The following is a 21386-nucleotide window of genomic DNA, read 5'->3' on the forward strand; positions in this document are numbered from 1 at the left end:
CTTCAAGTGCTAACTTTTGGATTCCAAATGAACTTGGTATCATAGTCTCTTGACGGCAGGGACTTTGCTTCTTGCTCTGCTCCGGGGTGCCACAGCTTGTTGGAGCATCTTCAACCGCTTTGTTGTCCAATCTTTCTACCGCCTTCCCTTCAATTTCCAAGAGATTGGCGAAAGAAGTCCAGCGTTGACCCCTGAGTCCTTCCGGTATGCATAATACTTGTTTCTTGTTAGTACCAAAGTATTCTGTTACCATGATAAACCATCCTCTCCCATTCCTTCTCAGAACCGTTTCAAACCTTTTCCCACAACACACCACTGCGTTTTTCCACCCTTCTTCCTTGATAGTGTTCACTGTTCCATCAACAAAGCCTTTCAGCCAGTAGCAAGCCTCCTCTGGTAATAGTAAAGTAGCCCTACTACCTTCCCTGATTTTCAGATAAGCCTTGCCTCTTGTCCCTCCACTTCCCCACTGGCCGGAAGTTTCTCTGCTCTCGTTCCATCTTGACCACGTAGATCAAGTAATTAATGTTCATCATTAATTGTTTTTTGTTTTTTCACTTGTTATTTCTTCTTTAAAATTTTCACTTGACCATCTAGTAATTACCACTGTCAACCAAATGAAAGAGCTTAATTTGAAGAAAAACCATTGAAGTGGTTGTAGGTTAAATTTCAATCTTCTAAAAATGTACTACTCTTACTGAAAAATCGCAATCACTATTTGGATTAAGTTAGTGATTCTTACTTGCCTAAAAGAGTTTATTGAAGTCAGAATTTTTTAGTTGTTAGGTATTTACAGAAAAGTTTGTTTGAAGATACCCACATGTAAGAGTGATCTTATTCTTTCTCTTTCTTTCCCTCTCCCCAACCAGTTATTAGACCTCAATAAGCATTCCTCCCACCAGCAACAAAGAATGCCCAAATAAGGGTCTAATACCTTAATTTCATCATGCAAGACCAAGGTTCAAAATTTTGATACGATACACCCGGGGCGTATCGTATTGGTGGCTTAACGATATGCCCCTACAGGGGTCTGACCTGGTTCAGGGGTAGACCAGCCTTAAACTGACCCTTCTGAACCAGTTTCAAAAAAAAAAAAAAAGAGAGAGAGCAAGATATTTTAAAACTTGTGTACGACTATTACCACAATTACTATAACAATGATGACAATCAAAACAACAAGAATGACAATGATGACATTAACAATGCCTCAATTCAACCATTTTGGCTTACATATCTGGTTTCCACCATTCCATTCTTTCTAGGCCCAAATATTCTTATAAGGCATATGACTTGCTAACCTTTGCTATTTCAAGTAATATGTGCACATTATTAGGAAAACGCTGTAGAAGTTCAGTGAAGAGCTCCAAACCACCTGTCAAAAAAAAAAGACTATAAAGAACTGAACGTATCAGTTATTATCAATAATACTACCACACTTCATTCAAGAAACTTGATTGTCACAACCATAGTGGTCAAGGTGGCATCTATGTGTGTAGGTGCTTTTTGGGTCTTGCCTCGCCCAAACGCCATATGATACACACAGACAGTCTATAAATATAAACATAGAAATGATGCACCAAATCATTATTTTTATTTGTTTCATAAGGTATGTTTTTTATTAATTTCTGATTTTGTTAAGGTTTCTGATAGATAAGATATTGGAAGACGAGTTCAAGAGATAAGATATTCAAAGACACGTTCGAGAGATATCCTCATCAGGGTTCTAAGTTGTACCTCATCAGGGTTCTTTATCTTCTAGAACAAAAAACATGGGCTCTACCCCTTTTTTTCTTTTTTGAAACAAAAACATGCGCTCTGCCCCTTGTTCTTTTTCTTTTTTTGAAATAAAAACAGGGGCTCCGCCCCTCCACCTCCTCCTCCTCCTTTCTCTTCCACTTCTACAAAAAAATATTAGAACAAAAAACAGGGGCTCCACTCCTCTTCTTCTTCTTCTGCTACAGAAAAACAGGGGTCAGCCCCTTTGTTTTCTTTTTCTGGAAGAAAGATTCTTCTTCATCACTTTCTTGAACTAAAACAGGGGCTCCACCCCTTCTTGTCCATCATTTGTGATATTTTTATTTCAAGCATTCTTTCTTCTAAGACAAGAATAGGGGCTCTGTCCTTCTGTTACTTCTATTTCAATGGTGAACATAGGGGTTCGTCTCCTTTTTGTTCTACTTTTTTAGAGGTTAAGCGATGGAGCCTTGAAAACTATGCCCAGAGCTGCAAAATGCATGGCCATAGAATAGAGCAACCTATAGATGGATGAAGACAGCCATGCTAATTATTTCAGTTTTTAATAGCACAAAATCAGTATGTAGTTAATTTAACACTGTAACAATCCAAAAGATACTTGACTTCTGCAGAAAAAATCAGCACACTATTATTAAGAGTTAAGAACATTCCCAATAAGTGGTACTGAAACAGGAACATGCAAAAGCAACTTAAATATCACCTTGGAAAGAGTAGGAACCAATAACTCAATGGGAATTAATCAATGTTTTCAAAACTATTATTGACCCAAGGAATCAGATAAGTCTACCTGTCACCCAGATGAGAAGACAGGCCAGTTTAACCACAAACCAATTAAAGTGTTTAAAAATCATTGACATCTACCTGGATTGTCAATCCATTGACTCCATAGAAACCGTTATGGAGTTGTGGTTCAATCAATTGCATAATATGTTAATATTAAAATTTAAAATCTTGAAAAATTAAAGAAATATTAATTTATATAACAGAGAGAGATTCTGAAGTCAAATCTAAATCTTATAAAAAAAAAACATAAAAAAAGTAAAGAACAATTTTAAGGGGAGGGGGAACCAAGAGTGAGGTTTTAGTTTCAAATTTGGGGAGAGGGGAAAACCAAAAGATGGGGGGGGTGTAGGTGGGTGTAGAGCAGAGAATCTGAGAGAGGAAAATTAGTTTGAGGTAGACAGAGGAAAAAAGGAGGGTCAGGTTAGGAGGGAGAAAAGTATAGGGAGATGTCACATGACGGGCAGCACGACCTACTTGTTTTCTTTTTACCAACCAACAATGGGAGTTTTTCTAGAAAGTCACGTCCAACCTCATTCAATGATATGAGGGCGGAACAATTAATGTTAGAACACCTAATGGGAGAGGCATCAAGCTTTCCAATTAAAATGGTACTTCAATAAGGCTCAACATTTGGACCTTATTTATTTTTACTGGTTATGGATGAATTGACTAAAGATATTCATGAAGAGGTTCTGTGGTGTATGTTCTTCGCTGATGATATAGTATTAATTGATGAAATCAAAGGACCGAATGTAAAATTAGATTTGTGAAATACCTTAGAAACAAGAGGTTTTAAAATTTAGTGTTAAAACAAAATACATGCAATGTAAATTTAATAATAATAGGAGTTCAAAACAGGGTAGGATGGGAGACCAAGAGATGGCTCAATGTGACATCTTCTATTAGCTTAGTTCGATAATCCATAAAGGGAGAGGTTGTTGTTTCCCATCTCCAGTTCGTTGATGATACAATGTCCTATGAGGGTGATAATCCAGAGATTGTGAGAAACTTGAAGGTTTTGATTGACAATTTTGAGTGTGTTTATAGACTGAGGGCAAATTAGAGTAAAAGTAGCAGGAATTAATAATAATATAAGGAGGGAAAGTCGATAGGTTTGCTAAAATGTTGGGCTGTGAGGTTAGGAATTGGCCTGTAGCTTACCTAGGTTTGTCACTGGGAGGAAACCCTAGGTCAGATGGTTTTTGGAGACTGATGGTGGAGAGGTTTGCAAAAAAGCTAGCCTTATGGAAAAGGGATTACATCTCTTTGGGTGGTAGAATAACTTTGATTAGCGCAATGTTAGCAAATCTTCCCATTTATTTCCTTTTTACCTTCCATATCCCAACTAGGAATAGGCAACATAGTTTTTAGAAACATTGTGCTGCTAGGGATATGGTTGTGGAGATTTCCCTTTAAAAGAGATAGGTTGTGGAAAAAGACAATTGAAAGCATTCACAAGGTGGAAGGAAATGGCTGGGATGCAAAGCTAGCCCCTCATACAACCTCAGCTTCTCCTTGAAAAGCAATTCATGAGGTATACCCAATTTTTCTCAATTCCATTGGTTTTGATGTGGGGACAGGTGACAAAATACACCTAAAATGTTCATAGATCCATGATAATAATTTAAGTAGAGGTGAAGATGGAGGGGACCTTTCTTCCTGCGAGAAAATGGAGAACAGAACTCATTGATTGAGGCAAAGAAGATAACATTGGAAGAAGAAAGAGTAAAACTCAAGTCATGTTGAAGAATAGAGCAGAGGGAAAAGCAACAATGTTCCTGGTCAGAGAAGCAATGCTCTAGCTGAAAGGCTTTATTGATGGGGCACTTTATTTGTAAAGAATGTTGGCCGAAAGAATTTCATAGAACTGCCTAGAAGGAAATATCAAGTGGATCTGAAATGTAGCCAAAAAGGATGGCCCGTGGTTGTTTAGAACTCTTTAGCAACAATAAAAAGCAAATGTTTTGTCTCCTGAAAGGAAAACAAGGCTTGGGTTGGAGGCAATGTTTTAAAAGTGCAAGGCGCAAGGCGAGGCGCGCGCCTTCTTGAAACCAGGCACAAAAATTTAAAAAAAATCAAAAATCAAAAAAAGCTAAAAAATCAAAAAGAATGTCAAAAAAATAAGAAAAAAGTGCCAAAATTCAAAAGAAAATAAACATAATATTAATAAAAATATAAACTTTAAATTTTAAAATAAATGTTTTAAAAAACCTATTATCTAAAATTAAAATACATAAACATAAAATGTAAAGCATATTCAAATGTGAATTTAAAAATAAAATCAAACATACAAAAACATTTTTAAGCATGTAAAACCCACAATCTCTTTTTTTCCCTCAATTGCTTTACTTCAAGTAGCTAATATGATGTAAAACATATTACATTCCTGATTCTACGAGCCGCCTTTGTGCCACGCCCCTTGAGGCAAGCCCAAACAAATCCATGTTAGGGTCTTAAATTCTTAGTTTTCACACAAAAAAATGATGATTTTATAATTTTAATTGTTTTTCAAGAAGATATTTTAGTAGGACGAATGAATGAACAACATTACGCTGGGCTGAGGTGCAAGGCACACCAGGCGTGTGCCTTTTGAAAGGGCTGCGCTAGGACCTGGACGAGGCACCTATCCAAAAATGTGCCTTGCCTGTGTGCCTAGGCATGCCTTTTAAATCACTGGTTGGAAGTCAATTGCAGAAAAAGTTGCAAGAGTTTTTGCTGAAAAAAGAAGTCAACATTCTCAAGATGTGACAATCTAATGGAAAACAATCTAAGGCTAGTCAAGAAAAGCCTTCATAGGAGTCAAATGAAACTAATAAAGATTTGGGAGGTGCAAAAGACATCACACAAGAAGAGGCTCAGCAGAATTTTTCAATAGTAAGCTTAAACAAGGTTTACAGAATAGTACTGTAAAATGGTAGAGAAGATTGGGAAAGAAGATTGGTCCTAGTGGCAAATGAATGTGTGGCAGCAAAGAAAAAAACAGGGAGGAAAAGGTCTGATCTGTAAAGTGTAAACTAGATCTACAAAAATCTTATGACATGGTGGACTTGTCCTTCCTTCTGAGTCTCATGGAAAAGTCTGACAGCCTGCGTTAGATGAAAGATGGAGAATGTGGATCAAAGGCTGTATTAGCTCAGCACACTTCTCAATCCTTTTAAATGGAGTAGTAAAGGATTTCTTCCCTGCAAAAAGAGGATTAATAGAAGGTGACCCCCTACCCCCATCTTGTTCACCTTTATTGCTGAGATGTAGAGTAAGCAAATCATCAAGGCTGATCAAGAAAATCAGTTTAGGGGAAGGAGGATGGGTAGATCGGAGGTGGTGGTGACTCACTTGCAGTTTGCAAATGACAATATCATTTTCTGTGAGAATTGTGATGAACTTAGTTTGAGGAATCTGAAAGACGTTGTGGATAATTTCCAGCTTATCTCAAAGCTAAAAGTAAACTGGGGAAAAGTCATGTAGCTGGAATAAACTTGGATGAGGGTGACATTCAGGCCTGGGCAGGATTACTAGGCTATGAGGTAAAAACTTGGCCCCTAGAGTATCTAGGTATGCCCTTAGGGGGAACCCAAAATCAAAAAGCTTCTGGAAACCAGCTATAGAGAGATTTACTAAAAAGCTGGCAATATGGAAGAGAAGCTATATCTCTTTAGGGGGAAGAAATAACTTTGATAAGTTTCACCCTAGCTAACCTGCCCACTTACTTCCTCTCCACTTTTAGGATCCTGGTGAAAATAGCTAGACAGCTAGAAAAGATAATGAGAGATTTTTTTGTGGGAGCCAGGAGAAGAAAAGAGAGACCATTTAGTGAAATCGGAACAAGGTGGACTAGGTAGAGGAAATCTTTTGAAAAAAAAAAATGGTTCTTCTAGGGAAATGGCTGTAGAGATTCCCTCATGCAGAAGACAGGTTGTGGCACAAGGTCATTAAAAGCATTCATGGTGAAGCGGAAAATAACTGGGATGCAAAACTAACCTCTCATGCAGCTCCTAATTCCCCCTAGAAAGCAATCATTGGGGTATTGCCAATGTTCCTTAACTTTATCCGTCTTGATGTTGGGTGTGAAAATAAAGTGTTAGTCTTGGAAGACTTATGAGTAGGGGAATTGCCCCTTAGTGTCAAATTTCCTTAACTTTATTCCTTATTAAACCTTTAAGGCTGAATCTGTTGTCAAATTTGGTATATTTTCAGACTTAAGCCTATGTTGGGACAACGCCCCTATGTATTGGCAGGGGCATTTTGGTACTTAAATTAGCATGCTTTTATATTTTTTAGTTTTTTTTTTCAAAATTTGGTTTTTGGGCATATTTTTTATTAAAAAAAAGAGTGGTTCTCGAAACCCCTTTAAAAAGGTGTATCATGAAGCTGATACGAAATTTTGATCCTTGGGGATAATGAATGTGATCCCCTACTTCTCTTAATTTCAACCCTAGAAAAGGTCTATTTGGACCAAAATGTTGCGAATAGTAGAATCTGGTTCCCAGTCTCTGATGGTTTATTTTCTTGTGCCTCATTCTTTAGCCTGCTTACTCACTTTGAAACCTTGGGGTGAATTTTCCCGTGAGAGAAATCTGGTGTAAACCAGTCCCTCCTAAAGCACAAGCCTTTTGTTGGGAAGTGTTCCTAGGTAAGGTAAACACCTATGATGCGCAATGGAAAAGAAGGCCAAATAAGAACCTCTCCCCTCATGTGTGTATCCTTTGTTAAGGATTGTGGTAAGACCCTAACCCATTTCCTAATATCCTGTTTTTTGTTTGTTGTATTTTGAAACACTTCTACTCTTCTTTGGTTGCAGATGGGCACCCCCACAGGATGTAGTAAGTCTTTTCAAGTCTAATTTCCTGAGGCAACAGAAAAAAAGAGGAAAATGTCTATGAAATGCAGTAAGAGCAGCTGTGGAGTGGATTATTTGGGAGGAAAGAAATCAAAAAAATCTTCAATGGAAAAAGTAAATCAAAGGAGGAAGTGATTGAAGCTATAAAAGTCAGATCTGCACATTGGTTAAAACTACGGAACTCTACAGGAATGTCTCCATAAATGACATTCTAAGGAACTGGAATGAAGTGATACAAACTCATGTACATAGAGAAACTGTGAGAGTGGACTGGAAACACAAACACCTGCACCAAATTAACTAAAACTGAACTTTGACGGGGGGTTCTTTTCACAACCCGGGAAGAGCAGGTATAGGGGGAGTGTTTAGAGATCAAGGAACAGTTGTGGCACTTTTCTCAGGACCATTAGGCCTTGATGACTCAATTCAGGATGAAAATCAGGGTCTCCTACAAGGTTTGAAACTGGCTGAGCAGATTGAAGCAACAGAACTGGAAATTGAATAAGATTCATTCCTGGTCATATCTTGGGCATAGCAAATCAGTTCAGTACCTTGGAAGCTCAGACTTGTCTTCAGAGAAATAGACCAACTTGCAAGGAGGTTTGGTACTAGTTTTGGTTGGGTAAAGAGGGAAGCAAATGGACTTGCAGATGTCCTAGCCAAACAAGGAGCAGACAGGCCTACTTTATTTTGGGCTAGATTGTAATCTGGGTCACTACGTTTCTCTAACTTTAAAACGTGTGTACTTTCATCAGTAATTAATGATTTAATAAAAGTTCATTTGCTGGTCAAAAAAAGAGGCTGGGAAGCAAGTGAAGGATTGGGGAGTTATTTTGGAATTTGGATGATATTATGAAAAAACTTGAAGTCAGCTCTGGGGTTTCTATTTTTCCCTTTGATGAAAGAGTCGTGGATTTAGGGAGCAAAATCATGGACTTTGCAACAGTGGAGATTGAGTTGGAGGTGGTGCTAATCGAGAATCAGTCATTCTCATGCAACAAAAAGGAAATGGACGATGGGGCCTTTGTGATTAAACTGGCCTACCGTTTTGCTTTTGGAAGGAAACATCCATTAACAGAATAGTGAAAGCTTTGGGTGGTGTTCTCTAAGATTCAATTTTGCCAACCTTCAAGCAGTAAGGGTTAGAATCACCAGTGTGGAACCTGAAATCATTCCTCAATCAATTGATATCTTTGTTGAGGATTTTTTGACCAGTGTGGCTGGCGACGGAACATGAAGTGGCACTCTAGAGAGAAGGGCATGAGGTTGAAGAAGAAGTTGACCTGTCAGTGAGGAACCTATGTGGCAATAAAAGAGAAGGGAGAGCAAAAGAATTAAAAAGAAAAATTAAATGAGGAAAGTGAATGGTCGATTAGCAGGGGTCAAACCAAGGAGTTTCTTCGTAGAGTGTTTTAAATAATTTTGAAATAAGTTTGCAAGGAGCAGGCAAGACATCTTTTGCTGAGATAGTTAAGAAAGGGGTCCATATCAGATCCTACATAGGGCCCAACTTGTTTAAATACGATTGAAAGAAAGATTATGAGCCCAGTTCTATCCAAGCCTCAACTTGGCGCCTTGAAAACTATGATTGAGGTCGCACAATCTTCTAGAGAAAAGGCAAAATAAGGATGGATCGGAAACCTCTAGAAGGCAACAAAGTAAAACTGAACTTTGATGGAAGCCCTTTTGGAAATCTGGATGGCAGGAACAGGAGGTGTAATCAGAAACTCTGAAAGCAGGATAATGGCTCTATTTTAAGGGCCAATCGGAATGGAAAACTCCTTGAAAGCTAAACCATTGGCTCTTCAATTAGAAAAAACAATTGGATATAGACAGGTGGAGGTGGAAGGGGATTCAAAGCTAATTATCTCATGGGAATATTGTAACAGACATCCTGTGGACTTTCAGACATACTTTTAGGGAAGTGGAAAGATAAAAATAATATATATTGTAAGAGTGAAAGGGCAAATATATTTTGTGTTTTCAACTGTTCATATTTATTTCTTTTAGCCTCCATTGATTAAAGTCACATGCCATAGCAATGCCAGGCACAACAGTAAAAGATGAGTTAGAAATAACTTATGGAGAGAGCATTATCCCTCCAAACTGGAGGATAACTTATTGTACCTTTGTAGTCATTTGAAGCAATGCAACATTGGGCCTCAACATACCGCTGCATAAAAAGAGAATGGTATATTCAATAAGAAATCAAAAGGTTAATCTCAAAATCAATCAACCTTTGTGATCTTTTTTGATAAATAATTGTGAAATTTGTATCATATCTAAAATTGAATGAGCCTATGTGTGACTTGGCTATACGTTTTAATTATTTTTCTTAATACTTAACTACAGCATAAGACAAGTAATGAGACCTAAAAGCCATTTTCTTAAGTCTGCTTTAATAAAAGATTGGATACATGATTTCCAAGTTACCAATTAAAATCATGCCATCATATGCATCAGAAGTTCATGATCATTTAAATATGATTCGCAAACTCCAGAGGCAAGTCAGAACTTGGTCATTTAATTTGCAGCTTGAGTGAACTGCTCAAATGAAAGTAGGGAAAATATATCTAATAGAAAATATCAAATTATTTGGCCAACACTTAACCAATCTTCTTAACATGATTATATTACTCTCTAAAGAACCCCAAATTTTGTACACATCACTAAATCTTAAAGAGATTTTTGACAAAACATACTCATGAATCATATGATACAGTGATACACATGTCAAGTTAATGTCACCAACTCTAAGGCTACTATATGAGAATATGAGAAAATCACAATGAGTTCATTTTGTACTTACCTGCAACCAACGGCTAGAGTCAAAATGATCAAACGGAGGTCTCCCGCTTCTATTTGGTGTCTGGAATTATCAATTTTAACACATCAATAATACTGATCAACTTTCAAAGTTCAGCATTAGGATATGAAGGATCTAGAATCTGGGCAGATTCACAATACTAAATATCCCAACCTAAGAAATAGTCAAAAAACTATTTTCATACAATGAGAAGAAATCTTAAAGCAATATCCATAAACTGAAAAATATACACAAGATTTTTGGCATTAGAAAAGCTGAGATTGGTTTTCTTTCTTATACCATAAGGAAAAGTGAAGTACTGAATAATTAAATCCTTTACTTTCCAAATATATGGAATTAAAATGAACATAGAAATACCTGATACTATATTATCGTTGCCCAATTTGATTGTAGTTGGGTGAATTTTCTCAACGAACTTAATAAAATCCAACCATCCCATGGGAATCAAAAGCTTAGGTCTCCATTTTTTATATTAACGTAATTGAAACACATAGGATTTAACTTACAGAAATAATAAGATAAATAAATCACTCACGAAACAAGTTGGAGAAATGAATATTTAACTCCAAATATCAAGATGAAGACAATTTCACCAACAAACCTGAGGAAACAATGAATGAATATCTTTGGCTGAAACTCCTAATTCAGCTAAAGCTGTAACAGCCTCCAAGATGTAAGGGCAATGCCTGCCAAAAGGATGCAAAGAAAAAAGTGAATGATACATATGCTATTGTCAACTTGAAAAAAAAAAATACTTTTTCATGTATGTTCCTTTCATAATAATTTATTCTTCTTATTAATCAAAAAATAAAATGTTGTTGTCATGATGAAATATGGCAAGGAAAAAGAATTGCAATAGAAAGATGATTTTGACTTCTACACAAACATCAGGTAATGAAAAATGGAACATAATTATATATGGAAGTGATCATGCAATCCAAATAGCACATAGAGGTAGCTCAAGGAATTAAAAGGTAATATTGATTATGAAATAGGAAAAGAACCAATACATGGGAATTGATTATTTAGATGGGAAAATCAATGTGGACAAAGAAAGCAGCAGGAAAATCAACATTTTCAATGCAATTCCTTCACTGTTCTAAGGAACCACAACAACACAAGGACCAGAATGAACTGTGGAAACTTCTAAACCCTTGGTAAAGTTAAAGAAAATGTATGAAAAAATTCCTTTTTCTGTATATAATTTTTTTTACTGTGCTTGACTTACAAAATAAATTCTTTCCATTGGTTTCTAGTGGTTTATATGTTAATCTCTTCTAAAAACATGTCCTAAACCTTAAAGTGGCTCTAGTATTGGAAAATAATTGCATGTCCCATTTAACAAGTTAATAATCTCTAAAACTAAACATTTAATTCAAAGAAACAAGTTGCTTCCATGGAACACAATTATCAACAAGGGGTGATCCAGCATATGTTTGGTAGACTGAAGTCATGGGTGGTTGTGCACAATTACTTCACAGGCGTACTTAACCCTCATTACTTATTTTCATTTGTTCTTCATAACTAGAAAATGATGCCTATTTTTTCTACTGCACATTACCTTCCCATTGTACAGGCCCATGGCATAAATGACTATAGGTGTATATACATAAAGTCTTCTGTCACATATCAATACAGTTCACTACTTTACTTTTGCATTTAAATCATTTCACTACTTCTACTCATGCCCTTTTTTGGACTTCCCCTAGCCCTTCTAACCCCTTCAACTTGCAACAAATTACTTCTTATGGGCACTGTTGATGGTCTAGAACAGATTCTGTATAAGAAAATATCAATACATGTGTGTGTATGTCATAGATGATTAATATCCATTTATACATGTATTCATAGATACCATATCTTGTATATACACTATGTTAAAAAGGAAAGCTTTTTTCCTAGTCTGAGAAATTAAACCTGAATTTTAAGGTTTCCTCTCTGTAAACTTCTTGATATAGAGTTTCCTCTTGTATGAGGATTCCTTTTTCAGTTTTCCCATAAATAGAGGGTCAACTACACAAGTTATGTAATGTAAGACTGTAAGAGAACATACATAATAATCATGTAACTCCCCTCTTGAAGGAAATTGAGGCAATGAAAAAACATTATTCTTTGAGCATTTGAATAATCAACATAGCAGATGCAAAAGTACATTCTTCAATGCATTTAAAATTCTGGTCACAGCTAAAACAGAAACAACATGGCAAAGAAAGACAAAGAAAGATATTCAAGAACAAAACCATAGCTTCCATTTGATGTTTTTAAGTTCTTCCTCAGTTTCTAGTGTCATGTCTGCTGCATCGGTAGCAACATGCCTTACTTTTCTTCATTTTTTTGTTTATTCCTGGAGTGCAAGTTGTGGTCAGAACAAACTCACTAGATGTGGATCTCATACACCATTATATAATAGCCCCTAAGAGTGATACCATGTCAAGAGTAGAAATTAAACAAAGCCACACAGGCAATAGGCATCACGAATAAGAGAGGTGCTAACAAGTGATCACGCTGACAAAGTTTACAATGAGGAGAATTAAATTTTACTTAGATTTAATTAACATTATATTCTACAATTAAATACCTTTACTGATATCCTCTCTCTCCAGAAAGGAATATTTTCCTGTCACATTTAAAATTGTCTCCTACAAAGGCACACAATTGATATCAAGTAATTCTGTAATTGAAAGAAAAATATTTGGAGTTCATTTTTTATTCAGAGACTGATGTCATTCAGTCTACATATGCATTGAGCTGAAAGAGAGATTGTATCTTTCAAATCTGACAGCTTGACCAACCTGAGATTTCATCTACAGATCCAACAGTAGGGGTAATATATAGTCAAATTTTTGTCAACAACTCAAACTTTGGTCTTTGACTAAAGGACTTAGAGGGACTGTAGAACAGGTCGGTAGAATCTTTTGAATAAATGCCAGTACATATTAGGTGTTTTAGTTTTCTAGTTTTTCTTAATGTGAGGATCAGAACCCTAAAAAGTTGTTGCTTTTAATGTTCTGGTTAGACTTTAGCAATCCAAGTATTTAACAATGGTTTGGTTATAACTCAAAATTTTTGGGTTTTAGGGAGGAGCCTATGCCGTTATATTTGGTTCTCTGAACAGATGAATAGTACCCGTCAGTAGTTTTATTGCTATTTTTCCTTAATTTTATCGCTATTCTGATTTGTATGGACTGATACCACAGATTTTTGGATTATGATTGCTTTAGAATAGAGGAAATAAAACAAACATAGCACACAAAATGGCTTTAAACAGAAAAAAAAAATCTTAAAAATTTTATGATTTTAATTAAAACTAAGAGAAGGTAGCACTAAGCAATGCAACTTGACAGACCTTAAACAATCTTTGTAACAAGCAATAGAAGGACGATTTTGTTTACTAATGCGGTAAAGCTTCCCCATTGTTAGATTCATCCGCAAAGTTCGTGCTTTACTTGGAATACCCTCCATCTGTAATATCAAACAATACAAGCTTATACTTGATAGTTGAAACTAAAGAAACCTAACATATTTAACAAGAATTCCATTTTTCAAAAGTTGGCCATGTTAGAGTCAATTTCAAATTTAGATGTAAGACACATGCCAAGACTTATATTCAGACAAAAGATTTAGAGACTGTTTGGCAAGTCTTTCAAATTAGACTTTTCAGCAACCCAGCAGACCAAAAGACGTACTACTGAAATTTTGGGGGTCTTGTCTTTGAAGATCAAGACTGTTTGTATTCTTGGTCTATCAGGCTGTTAGAAACAAATTAGAAGGCTAAATTTAAGCACGGAAGGACCAAAATCTTTATTTGAAGCTTCCCAATTTTCGGCTATTTCACTCTTCCTAGGCACTCACCTTTCCATCTTTTAATTGCCAAACAGTAAAAGACCAAATATTGGTCTTCCGAGCTTTGAAAAGCCAAAAGATCCCACAGGAAAACTTGCAAAACACCCTCTTAGTTCAGCATACTTCACATGTATTTCTTTATCTACATCCCAATTATGGATTAATATAAGCTTAGCTAAGAAATTTTTTTCCCTGTTCTATATTTCCACAAGTCAACTTATTTCAAAATGCATCTTTGTTTTTTGAAAAGTAAAATAAAAATTCATTAAAAGGAAAAAGAGTACAATCTGGGAGGGTGATAAGATGTCACCACACAAACATCAACAAGAACAAGAACTACCCAACTTTAATTCAAAATGCATCTTATTCTATATTCTAACTAAATTGTGTAGGCATGTTATCATTTGGATCCATTTAGGTCACCGTTTTTGTGGGGTTTGCTTTAATTGATGCTTCAGATCCAAGCTTACACCAATACACATACACAGATGAAGGTTGTGTTTGGATAGGCTTTTGCTTTTGTGTTTTTCAAATTATAAAAGCATGAAGCATATTTTTTGTGTTTTTACTATGTGCTTTTGCAGTTTGGTAAAAGTGTTTTCAAAACAACCTTTTCAGAGTAAAAGCATAAATAAGTGTTTCGTAACAACATGTTTCTTTACCACATGTGACATGATAACTTCCACATGTGAAGTTGTCAACAGTTATTTGTTGAAATTTTTTTCTTTGAAGAAGAAAAAGTCATATGACCCACACTGTGCCATGTGGCACAAATTAATGCCACATTGTCACGGGGGTAGTTCTACAGCGGAAGAAACCCGTGCGGCGTCTAGGCCAAGGTAGGCCAGGACAAGCCTTTATGCGCTTAGAGGCTAGGAGTTGCCCGATGGGATGGCTCCACCAAAGTCAATAGCACTGGATCATGACCTCAAGTCCAATGGCCGGGGCACTCTCCTGGCTCAGACCGGTCCATGGGAGGCGCCGCTTACGTGCTAAAGGGGGACAACCATAATGCAAGGCGACTGTGCGCCAATGAGGTGACTAGGCACCGATGTGAGGGGTCTCCTGTATGCCGATGATGACAGGCACCTGTGTGCCATGTTGATAGAAAACCGCTTGGGCCGGAACACACCCGTGCGCTAGAGGCAGCGGGGTAGCTCACTCAGCTTGGGCAAGGGGCTGGCGTGGTGAAGGGTCATGCTAGAGCCAGGCCCGCATGCCAAGCCCCCTTGAGTGTCGGCAACACAGTGCCGGTCCAACACTGTCCCCATGAGCAAGTGTGCGCCCATGAGGAACCCTAGTAGCCATGCTAGCCATTAACCAAGGCCGCCCCGCAAGGGATGAAGGTCTAGGAGTGCCAAGGTTAGGCACCCAAGGAGGTCGACCACCCCTCCTCAAAGAGTACGTTAAGCTTTTGGTGGTCTGCCTGAAGATAACATCAATTCTCCCAAAAATCTTACAGTCGAAAATGACGGTGATGTCCCTAACGTAAGCCTGCCAAGCGTAGGCAAGGCTAAGCCTGTGTCAGACCGTAACAGGCTCCCCCACTCAATCCATTGTCGTCCTCGACAATGGTCTTCCTCGTGAATGGGCGTCTGTGTCCCGCGCCATCCACTTCTTTGCTAGTTCCAGGGCTCGTCTGGCTAGCCCGAGTCTTGCCTATGTTGGTGTACATTTATGGGGACGGAACCATTTCACCATGCCGGCCTACCTGGACTTCACCTCCCAGTGTTGAGGTTACTCAAACCGCGCAATGGCTATGCCGTTGAACTGTGAAAGAAGGGCCCTCGAAGAAATGTGTGTGGTGCTTCGCGGAGATCCGCCCCATGTATCATCTTACATCAAGGCTTAATCGTCTTCTTGGTAGCTTTTCAGTGGTGCTACCGAACACGCTGATAGGTCTACTCCTGCTGTTGGCGATGGGTGTCACCCTTTCACCATGCTGGCTTGCGGTCTTCACCTCGCTGTGTGCGGGTTACTCAAACCTAGTCATGGCTTATGCTCTCATGGCCCTCGAAACTACGCTTCACCTCGCAGGTTCAGGCTACATCTTCGCTCCGAGGGGGCCCCCAATGTGCTACTGCCTCAAGGAGATCTGACCGCTATGTGTGCGAGTGGTGGCAACTTTTACCCATGATGTTGCCGAACATGTACTCGCCTTGTGATGCGCTTCTGCTGCTGCAAGTGTTTTGCCTGAAAACTGAGCATGTCCACCTGATACTTTGCCGGTGTAGGGCCGCCATGCTCCAACGGCCAGTGTACCCGCATTCCTAACAAGGCTCACGCGTCTGCCCCCGCATGAGGACAACAACCAATGCGTCTGCCCCCGCAAGGGAAGCTGTTTTAGGATCATTGGAATGGGGACACAAACAATGAATGGCCTCTTGCTAGGCCTGATCTGAATTCTACTCGATCCTGGGTGGAAATGCCTAGGGACCGCACCCCACAATGTTGCTACTTGTCGTGATGACCGCTTCAACTGGCTCTGGGCTAATCTGTTGAAAACCAATTGCGGCAGCAATTGGCCAACTTGCTCTGATACCAACTGTCACGGGGGTAGTTCTACAGCGGAAGAAACCCGTGCGGCGTCCAAGCCAAGGTAGGCCAGGACAAGCCTTTATGCGCTTAGAGGCTAGGAGTTGCCCGATGGGATGGCTCCACCAAAGTCAGCAGCACTGGATCATGACCTCAAGTCCAATGGCCGGGGCACTCTCCTGGCTCAGACCAGTCCATGGGAAGCGCCGCTTACGTGCTAAAGGGGGACAACCATAATGCAAGGCGACTGTGCGCCGATGAGGTGACTAGGCACCGATGTGAGGGGTCTCCTGTATGCCAATGATGACAGGCACCTGTGTGCCATGTTGATAGGCAACCGCTTGGGCCGGAACACACCCGTGCGCTAGAGGCAACGAGGTAGCTCACTCAACTTGGGCAAGGGGTTGGTGTGGTGAAGGGTCATGCTTGAGCCAGGCCCGCATGCCAAGCCTTCCCTTGAGTGTCGGCAGCGCAGTGCCGGTCCAAAACTGTCCCCATGAGCAAATGTGCACCCATGAGGAACCCTGGTAGCCATGCTAGCCATTAACCAGGGCCGCCCCGCAAGGGATGAAGGTCTAGGAGTGCCAAGGTTAGGCACCCAAGGAGGTCGACCACCCCTCCTCAAAGAGTACGTTAAGCTTTTGGTGGTCTGCCTGAAGATAACATCAATTCTCCCAAAAAGCTTACAGGCGAAAATGACGGTGATGTCCCTAACTGATGTGGACGCGTATTGGGAACAACAACAGCAATGATCCGGTGTTCTCATCCTATCCAATTCGGCAGCAACAGTCTTATCCATTCAGCATATTAGATTAGACTCTCTTGTTATTCTTATCTTATTAAGTTAGTAGATTAGATTATCTTATCTTATTAGATTAGGATTAAGAGAGACTTATCTTATCTTATCAGTCTTATCTTATCAAGATAGAGTTGGAGGTCTCCCTATTCAGCAAGGAGTCTCCCTAAGAGCAGGACTCTTGTAATCTCCTATTTAAAGAGCCACTATTATTGAATAAAGGCATCCAAAATTTCAGTCAAAGAGAAGAGTAAAAGAGAGTTAGGGTGATCTCTTAGACAAATCACCCCTTAGGTTGCCATGATAGGGTCAGCACGCAAAGGGAGGGGCAAGGGGAAACTAGAGGTTCTCCCCGTGGACCGACCCGTGACGAGATCCTACGCCCGGGCCCATAACACTAACGTAAGCCTGCCAAGCGTAAGCAAGGCTAAGCCTGTGTCAGACCGTAACAACATGGCATATATTTTGCCACATTTATGGACATCAAATTTGGCATATATTTTTACATGTATCACAATGTTTGTCATATGGCATATATTTTTCCATGCATCACAAATTATTTTATATGGCATATTTCTTCCATGTCACAAACTTTGCCACATGGCATATATTTTGCCATGTGTCACAAATATTTCCACATGACATATATTTCGCCATGTGTCTCAAGTTTTGCCACATGGCACATATTTTTCCATGTGTCCTATATTTATGGGTATTAAACATGGCATATATTTTGCCATGTGTGCACTTTATTGCGTTTATATCACATGTGGTAAGGCCACAGATGTTTGCACCTTGCTACGTTTTGTGAAATGCATATTTGGCCCAAAATGCATAGCCAAAGCACGAAGTAATCCAGAATGATTTTGTGCTGTTTGTTGCAGATTTGCTTTTGCTCTCAAGGAATCTACTTCGAAATCACGCTTAACCAAACTACGAATCTGTTACTTCGCTATCAAAGCACAAAAATACTTTGAAAAAGCTTATCCAAACATAACCTAAAATGGTTCAAATTTTTCAGATGATGAACAAAGTTCCATGTATTTAACTATCTAGGCCTCAAAAAAGAACCCAGGTTCTCCAAAATGAACCTTTGTCCATATCAGCATAAGAACTTACTTAAAAATTTTCATATCAAGTTTTAACAACATACAAATGTTTGATTCTTTTATCTTCAAATTGGAGATATTTTGTTATCCTAGTGTTTTGAGGATTCCACAGCCATGCATAATTCTTTGCAGCATCCATTCCATTTTTTTTTCATTTCAATTAGCACAAGGCAAGTGTGATGCATGCACATGACCAGAAAACTCTAGAAAACCAATAAGAGAAAGAATAGCTTCCAACCAAGAGTTCAACAATGTAGAGAACACTGATGTGGTCCCCACTGTGTTCGTATGGCAGCATATTTCTGTTAGTTATGTCAGTGTTAGTTGGTAGTTATTTCAGGTTTATTATTAGTTTATGTGCCATGTAAGCAATAAGGGCAATTCAGCCCTTTTACAATTAGTCAACATATATAAATATTAAGAGTGGGTCGGCTGATGTCAAGACCAACCCTCTCTTTCCAAAATCTCTTCATGTGCTTCTTCTCTTCTCTCCTCTCTTCTTCTTCTCTTCTGCAATTACTTCATTCTTTTTTTCCTTTGAATTCAAAACTGGTTGTAGTCTTGATCGACTACTTGGTATCAAAGACGACCTAGGAGCTCTTATGTTAGTCTAATTAGATTGACTACATGAGAATCTCCTAGGTTTAGATGTTTTTCAACAAAGAAGGAGGATCAGCTCATTCTTGGAGGTTACTGGTAGTGTGCGGCTTCTATTAAGAGGATTATAGAAGGCTGGGAGAGTTCCAATAGTCAGGAAGAATCAGAAAAGGCTTTGGATCCTCAAGGTTAGGATTTTGCATCAGACAAAAGGTGGTGGCCAGAGATTTTCTTTCATAAAGTAAGCTTTTTCTTGAGAATAACTTAAAAAAAATCATCTTGGTTTATTCTGAGAGGTGTGGTAGTAAAATCTATGTTTTTTCTTTTAGGGTTTTGAGAAAAAACCCTAAAATTCAGAACTGTTGTTGGTTTAAGATTAAAATTTGAACTGGTTTCATTCAGAATTCTGTTTTCTTTGTTCTTTGGAAGACCTAGGCCGGCTGTTATCAATTGTTTGGGTGCTGTTTTTCTATTAGAGTAATTAAAAATTTTTTTTATTAATTCTTGATCAAGAATGGAGTTCAAGAATCAGGAGGAAGGTGTTTTTGGAACTAGCAATTCCGGTAACATGTCTGAGAATGCCTTTCAGATTACAACTGTGAAGTTTGATGGATCAAACTATTTAGAATGGGCTCAATCGGCCATGATGGCCATTGGAGGTAAAGGAAAACTGAGCTACTTGTTGAGAGATGTGAAAGAACCAACTAAGGAGGAGCAAACTTATACCAAATGGGTTAAGGAGAACTATTTGGTTATGACATGGTTGTGCAACTCTATGCAGCCACATATCAGCCGGAACTATTTGTGGGCAAAAACAGCCAAGGAAACCTGGGATGTCGTGAAAGAGACTTACTCCCAACCCCTTAATGTTGCTAGGGCTTATGACATGAAGTGTGAGGTTAACAACCTTAAGCAAAGAAAGAAACCAATCTCGGTTTACTTCTCTACCTTGAAATCTCTGTGGCATGAAATTGACCACCTAGAAACACTTGAGTGGGAAAGTCAAAAGGATGCACAGACTCATAGAAAGCAAGTTGAAACTAATAGGGTTTTTGAGTTCCTAGCTGGTCTGAATCCCGACTATGATATTGTGAGATAGCAACTACTAACAAGGGACAATGTGACCTTATCTCAAGCCTACTCCTTGGTGCATAGTGAAGAGGCTAGGAGAAAAGTTATGATGCAGCATCAGCCCTTCCCACCAGCCTTGGCAGCAATTAAACCTAAGTCTGGGGGTGATACAGAGAAGGATATAAAGAAGGAAGACAAGCGGGATCTAGTGTGTGAACATTGCAAGAAACCTAAGCATACTAAAGATACATGTTGGAAGTTGCACCCTCATCTAGTTCCAGCAAAACTTAGGAACAAAAAGGGTAATGCTAATATGGCTTTTAATACTGCTTGTGCATCCTCATCAGGCACAAAAGGCACACCTCTAGACACCCTAGCTGCTCTCCGGGCTGCCCTGACTCGGTTGGAAAAGGAAGTTGACAATTCAACTCAATCATCTAAGCCGCCATCAACTCCTCCTACATCAGCTTTTGCTCATTTAGGTACTCAGGCCTCAGCTTATCATGCTTCAGCTCCAGGTAACACTGAACATTGTTGGGTAATAGACTCAGGTGCATCTGACCAAATGACTTTCTTGCCATCATTGTTCACTACCTATCACTTATCTTCTGGCAGAGATAAAGTGTCCATTACTGATGGTTCCCTTGTTCCCATTTCTAGCAAGGAAGACATCAAGTTGTCTAATACCATTTGCTTATCTTCAGTTCTGCATGTTCCTAAGCTTAATACTAACTTGCTTTCAGTCAGTAGCATTACAAAAGATTATAATTGTTCAGTAACTTTTTTCCCTGACCGCTGTGTTTTTCAAGACTTGGAGACAAGGAAAGTGATTGGGATTGGCTGTGAGACGAATGGGATCTATCTGCTTGGAGAGAGTTCTCATTGGGAATATAGCAAAGATAAGAAGTCTTTTGTTTCTCAGTCTGTTAGTCAGGTTATACTTTGGCATAATCGGTTGGGTCATTTATTCTTTCGGTCTTTGAAGAGTTTGTTTCCAAATTTATTTGAGTCTATTCAAATGTCCAATTTGAGATGTGAGAGTTGTGAGCTAGCAAAACAACTTATTCAATGAGCAATAAAAGAAGTAGTAATTCTTTTGGTATTGTGCATACCAATGTTTGGGGCCCATACCACATCACTGCTATGGGGGGGTACAGATATTTCTTGTTTGTTGATAACTATAACCGTTTTTCTTGGGTTTACCTTATGCGTTTTCTAGATGAGGTTCCTACT

The 21386-nt window shown here is 38.7% G+C and overlaps 1 protein-coding gene across 2 annotated transcripts in view; it reads right to left on the bottom strand.

The window, feature by feature from the left end:
* The window catches only part of APC7 (tetratricopeptide repeat (TPR)-containing protein), a 55241-nt gene that overhangs the window by 11426 nt on the left and 22429 nt on the right, over positions 1 to 21386 (bottom strand). For both annotated transcript variants that reach the window (XM_010245259.3, XM_088900049.1), the window contains 5 exons: positions 13549 to 13664; positions 10804 to 10888; positions 10185 to 10244; positions 9503 to 9548; positions 1299 to 1372 (listed from right to left, as the gene is read on the bottom strand). In XM_010245259.3, coding sequence (XP_010243561.1) covers positions 1299 to 1372; positions 9503 to 9548; positions 10185 to 10244; positions 10804 to 10888; positions 13549 to 13664 — 381 coding nt within the window. The remainder of the gene's footprint in view (positions 1 to 1298; positions 1373 to 9502; positions 9549 to 10184; positions 10245 to 10803; positions 10889 to 13548; positions 13665 to 21386) is intronic.

The sequence above is a fragment of the Nelumbo nucifera genome, chromosome 3 (assembly GCF_055504915.1).
Source record: "Nelumbo nucifera cultivar China Antique chromosome 3, China Antique-T2T, whole genome shotgun sequence".
Lineage (NCBI taxonomy): Eukaryota > Viridiplantae > Streptophyta > Magnoliopsida > Proteales > Nelumbonaceae > Nelumbo > Nelumbo nucifera.